This window comes from Chionomys nivalis, chromosome 2, assembly GCF_950005125.1.
Source record: "Chionomys nivalis chromosome 2, mChiNiv1.1, whole genome shotgun sequence".
NCBI lineage: Eukaryota > Metazoa > Chordata > Mammalia > Rodentia > Cricetidae > Chionomys > Chionomys nivalis.
Genome location: NC_080087.1, coordinates 1,609,182 through 1,615,454, shown reverse-complemented (window position 1 = coordinate 1,615,454; position 6,273 = coordinate 1,609,182). Strand labels below are relative to the sequence as shown.

General features: G+C 35.4%; 1 protein-coding gene across 1 annotated transcript; it reads left to right on the top strand.

Annotated features, from left to right (window-relative positions):
- Positions 1–1,533: 1,533 nt before the first annotated feature.
- LOC130870144 (olfactory receptor 5D14-like) lies at positions 1,534–2,478 on the top strand. Its single transcript, XM_057762736.1, has one exon. The coding sequence runs from the start codon at positions 1,534–1,536 to the stop codon at positions 2,476–2,478; it is 945 nt and encodes a 314-aa protein (XP_057618719.1).
- Positions 2,479–6,273: the final 3,795 nt, after the last annotated feature.

Sequence of the window (6,273 nt, the reverse complement as noted above, 5' to 3'; positions counted from 1 at the left end):
TCTCTTCTATCAGGTTCACTGTAATTGGATTTGTGTTGAAGTCTTTGATCTACTTGGACTTGAGTGTTTTACAGGGCAATAGATATGTATCTGTTTACATTCTTTTACATTTTGATATCCAGTTATACCAGCACCATTCATATATATTATGCTTCTAGTTTAGTGTCATTATGGGATTTCTGAATGTTTGAATGAGTGGACCTCTGTATCTATATCTCTTCTTTTGCCTTTGGGGGCTCTTTTCCCTTGTTTATTTGTTTTATACTATTGCAATGTAGTAGTTTTTGTTTTATCTTATGTTTTATTTTTATACCTTAGAAGCCACTTTGTCTTCTGGTTAGAGAAAGAAAGGTGGTTGATCTGGATAGGAGGGGAGGTAGGAAGTAACTTGGAGTAATAAATGGAGGGGAAAACATACTCATAACATATTTTGAGGGAAAAAAGGCTATTTTCAATAAAAGGAAAACTGCTTGACTGAAAAGAATTAAAATGAAAAATTGTCTTTCAAAAGTTTTACCTTGATCCTGAAGATATACTCGATAAATTGTTGTGTGTTCTACCCAATGTTCTGAACAAGTTCTATCTGCCAAGTGCTCCTTAGGAAATGAATGCTGGGTTATAGAGCTCAAATGAAATGACAGCTTGCATCATACACTGGACAAGCCAGAAAGTTTTCTTAAGTTTGTTTCTTACATGACCTACATAACCTTTTGAACTGTCTCACAATAGGGATTGAGTTTGCCTGTGCTATATACTCTTATCCAATGCAAAGAGAACCACTGAGAGTAACAGGAGATGAGGCAGTGTTTGGGTGTTATTTTAATGTCAGTGCTGAGGATGTCTTAATTATATACTAGCAGAGTTTGGGAGTCCAATGTTTTCTGTGTTGTTTCAAGAAAAGTCTCATTATTAAAGCTTCATTAATTTGAGATTTGGTGTTCATCCTAATTGTCTGCTCTGAGGCCTGTGTGGAATATTTTCTTGGATTTTCTCTAGAGTTTTTGTCCCCAGTGATATCACATGAACATAAACGGCCTTCTCCTTCTGCTGTACTGGATTCACAGAGCACCAGGAGCATGGTGACTCTTTCTCTGTAGCAAGTAAGTTTATCCAGATTTTTTTCACTGCTGTGAAAGTGTTACTTTACTAAGGTGCTCTTTGATCTTTCTTTCTATGTAAAGTCATTAATGCAGACACAGCAATATTCATGAGAGTGGTGTATACATATAGAGATATTTTGTCTCAATATTTGGTAATCTACTAACAAAGAATACTTTAAACTGCTTTTGAATCTGCCTAGCTTCAGTGACACAGTAATATAAAAGATGACCAAATGATATTGCTATATCTTTTCAGTTAGATTTCTCTAATATTCTATTTCTTGTAATTCAAAAAAGTCTCAATGTCAGATTTGTGCAAATAATCAAACTACAATGTCATTTTTATTGTTATTTGAGAATTGTTTGGCATTTATCACATAATTTTGAATTAAACAGGAGACTCTTATGCTTCAGTTGCTCACTGACTGGAACTATGGTGCCAACTGAGGGAAATGTGAGTGTGCAGATTATTTTCGTCCTTCTGGGATTCACAGACTATCCTGAGCTTCAGATCCCCCTATTCCTGATCTTTCTCTTCATGTATATCATCACCATGGTGGGAAACCTTGGGATGATAGTGCTTATCAATACCAATACCAAGTTCCACTCTCCCATGTACTTCTTCCTCAGCCACCTCTCCTTTGTTGACTTCTGCTACTCAACCATCATCACACCCAAGCTGCTTGAGAACTTGATCCTGGCTGATAAAACCATCCTCTATTTCAGCTGTTTGTTGCAGTACTTCCTGTCCTGTGTGGCTGTGGTGACTGAGTCCTACTTACTGGCAGTGATGGCCTACGATCGCTTTGTGGCTATCCGTAACCCCTTGCTGTATACTGTGGCCATGTCACAGAGGCTGTGCATCCTGCTTGTAACTGGATCATATTTCTTGGGTACATTGTCCCCCTTGATTCTCCTCTGCTATGCTCTCCAGCTAAATTTTTCTGGCTTTAATATTATCAACCACTTTTTCTGTGAATATACTGCCCTCATTGCTGTCTCTAGTTCCGATATACACATCCCCAGTCTGCTACTCTTTTGTTTTGCAACCTTCAATGAAGTGAGTACACTACTAATGATTCTCACATCTTATGTATTCATTTTTGTGACAGTGTTAAAAATCAAATCCACTAGTGGACGTCGCAAAGCTTTTTCTACCTGTGCCTCTCACCTGACTGCTATCACCATATTTCATGGAACCATACTTTCCCTATATTGTGTACCCAACTCCAAAAACTCTAGGCAGGCAGTTAAAGTGGCCTCTGTCTTCTACACAGTTGTCAACCCCATGCTGAACCCTCTGATCTACAGCCTGAGAAACAAGGATGTGAAAGAGGCTGTCCAGAAATTAGTGGGAACAAAGGTCCCACTTCACTGAATCATCTAAAAGTGTATTCAATACTAGTATAAAATTAGAAAAATGGCTGTTGCTAAGCTATGGTCCATATTTGTATGCGTTCTATAGATTGTGATGAAAGGCTGATTGATAAATTCAACTAAGTAGAAAGCAAAGATGTTTACTATTTGGAAAAAGTGCAAAATATTTTTGGTGAACAATGTTGATTTGAAGCATATAATTAAAAAAAATAAAGCGCTAGAGAACATCACAGGCTCATTGTATGAAGAATGCATTTCTAGGAGTGTTTGTAACTAACATAGAATACATGCTCTAAAGTTCTCAGAAACTCTGTCATTGTTAAAAGAGACTTGTTATTATATTACATTATTAAAACACAAGGAAGTAACTTTACATCTTATATTCATTCTTTGTGTCCTACAAATAGTACATAAAGAGTAGACTGAATTCAATAGTCACTTTTGTTGAAGGGCATAATGATGATAATTATATATTTTTGGTAGAAAATGATACAAACATCTAAAGAAATTAAGAATTGCATGTAAAGCCTTAATCTTAACTCTACAATTGAATATCCACTTCCTTTTATATAAAATGAGTATTAGACCCTGAGTGTTAGAGGACATGGAAATTAATTCTGTGTTTCGTAAAGGAACATGTTTGAATCATTTTATAAGACAATACTACAGAAATTATAACATTTTCATTTATAAAAATATTATTTTAGAAAAAATAGTCATAGGAGGAAAATATTTTTATATAATGTTTTTATTTATTTTCCAAAGAATGAGTTCTAAAATTTAATCTTTAAATTTCACAAACACAACAAATATTCTTGAACATTAATAGATTGATAATAAACAGTGAGAAAATGTCTCATTCATAGATAAATTCATATAAAATATACTTAGTTTATACAAAACCTAAAACTATTTTTAAGAATGGAGTAAAAACTGATCTCTAGGGGCTGGAGAGATGGCTCAGAGGTTAAGAGCATTGCCTGCTCTTCCAAAGGTCCTGAGTTCAATTCCCAGCAACCACATGGTGGCTCACAACCATCTGTAATGGGGTCTGGTGCGCTCTTCTGGCCTCAGGGCCAGAATATTGTATACATAATAAATAAATATTTAAAAAATACTGATCTCTATTATCATTTCTTTTCTGTAAGAAAGATAGGAAGCAAAGTCTTTAATAACATAGTTGTAGTGTAGTCATAGGCCCATGTGGTTGACTATTTGATCCCTAGTCAGTAGAAATGTTTGAGAAGTATTAGGAGGGGTAGCTTTGCTGGGGGACATATGCCACTGGGTGTGGGCTTTGAGGTTTCAAAAGTCTGTACAAATCCCTTCCTTCCTCTTGCTTATGGATCAGATGTGAGCTGTCAGCTTCTTCTCTGTATTATATCTGTCTCTCTGCTCTCATGTTTCCCACTATGATGGTCATGAATTCTGAACATCTAGAAGTTTGAAACCCCAATAAACATTTTCTTTTGTAAGTTACTGTGGTCATAGTCTTTATCATTGAAATAAGACAACAGCCTTAGGTGAAGTGGTAAAGAAACCAATATTTTTATTCATTATAGTAGTGAGATAACAAGATTCATCATTTCCATTAGACTATTTGAATTCATTTTGCATTTCTTACATTGAAAATACTCAATCCTAGGAATTAATCCCAGAGCCAAAGTAACAAATTTATAGGCACATATATATTAACACAATGTGTAACAGCAACCAGGTAGATGGAATCCAAAAAAATAAATGAGTAAAATTTGTTCACAAGGAGTAATGAAATATGAAAATATTTAAATACTGGTTTTGTATTCCTAGATGCATTTAAAACATGTTCATTTTATTTATTTATTTATTTATTTATTTATTTATTTATTTATTGGATTTTTCGAGACAGGGTTTCTCCGTGACTTTTGGTTCCTGTCCTGGAACTAGCTCTTCTGGACCAGGCTGGCCTTGAACTCACAGAGATCCGCCTGCCTCTGCCTCCCGAGTGCTGGGATTAAAGACGTGCACCACCACTGCCCGGCCATGTTCATTTTATTATTTTACTTTGTGTGTATGAGTGTTTTTCTTTTCTGTGTGCCATCTTTATTCTTGGTGCTCAAGGAAGTTGATAGAGATTGCATATGATTGTGATCACCCTTGAGAGCTGTGGGACTTTAATCCAGGTCCTAGGGAAAACAATTGTTCTTAACCATTGATCATTTCTCAAGGAGATGTAAGTTGTATTCTTAAATAAGTAAAAAAAAAGATTTGGAATAGAGTTTGCAGAATTAACAAATGGGTCACATACTAGAAATTATAATTCAAAAAGCAAGAAAGGAAATAGAATAGCATTTCATAAAATATATTAATAAATGAATAATTATAGGCCAGAGTTTCAAGAATAAGAGAGAAGAGTTAGATCTAAAAACTTGGAGAATTTAAGCACAAATAATTTAATCTCAAACTTGATTTAGAAATTTCCTTGAAAAAAAAATGGTTCCAAGAATAAGCATCAATGAAAAAGTAGAAATAAATGTCATTAACCTCAAATATCTATAAAAGACTAAGGTTGGAAGCCTTTTTCTCGCACCCCAGCCAGCTCCCAAATAAATGGCATGGATGCTTATTATTATGAGAGTTAGACCGATAGTTTAGGCCTATTTCTAACTAGCTCTTATAACTTAAATTTGCTCACTTTTACTAATTTGCTGTCTTCCTCATTGCTTTATTGTTGGGACTATTTGGAGTCCTGCCCTTCAGCTGCTCTTCTCTGCTAGAGCCTCCTGATTAGAGTTACTAAAAGCTGTGCCTTACCTTGAGGATCAGAGGATAAGGTTTTCACCTGTTGGCCCACTTGACTGTTGGGTATTTGAGCCTCCATGGTACTATTGAATAGGGAGCTTCTTACCAGTGACTAGAGGTCCGTGTCTCTGTCTCTCTCTCTCTGTCTGTCTGTCTTGTCTGTCTGTTTCTGTGTGTTTCAACCTCCAATCCCTTGCCGGAAGCTCGCGAACTGGATGGTAGTGCATAGAGCGCAGACAGGCGTTGTGCGCTGCACTCTATTACCTTTATTCTGTACTGCCCACCTTGCTTCCTCTGTGTCCTGACATCTCTGCAAGACTCCATCCTTCTTCTTCCCAGTAGTCTTGCTGATCTGAATATTCTGCCTAGCTATTGGCTGCTTAGTATTTTTTTTTATTAAACCAATCAGAGTGACAATTCTTCACATAAAAAAAATAAGATTATTCCACAACAGATCAATGATTTCCTCTGAAACAGAACTCAAAGTCCTTGGGATAATGACTGCTATTCATGTCTAGATGATTAAAGATGAAAAATAATCTTGAATTATTTAACACCAAACAGCTACTGTCATAATATCAGAGAGATAAAAGTGTCATTTAAATGATTTTATTTAGTTTATAGATAGAAATTTATAAAAAAATGAATATATCATCAATGTAGATGATTTAAAGGCACAATAAGTTCAATCCTATTTTAAATAAAAATGGTAAATAAAGGCATGAACATATAAACCTTTGGTTACTACTAAATGTTTCTGCGTGCTGATCATTGTTATGAAAATAAAGAATGTGAATATTTATATTTCCTCCTTCTTTTGGTTTTTGGAGACAAAGTTTCTCTGCAGCTTTGGAACTCATCCTAGAACTAGCTCTTGTAGACCAGACTGGCCTTGAAATTACAGATATCTGACTGCCTGTGTCTCCCAAGTGCTGGCATTTAAGATGTGTGCCACCACCACCTAGCTTATATTTTCCCTTTTTAATTGATCTCATAATAGTGAATGAAAAGAGGA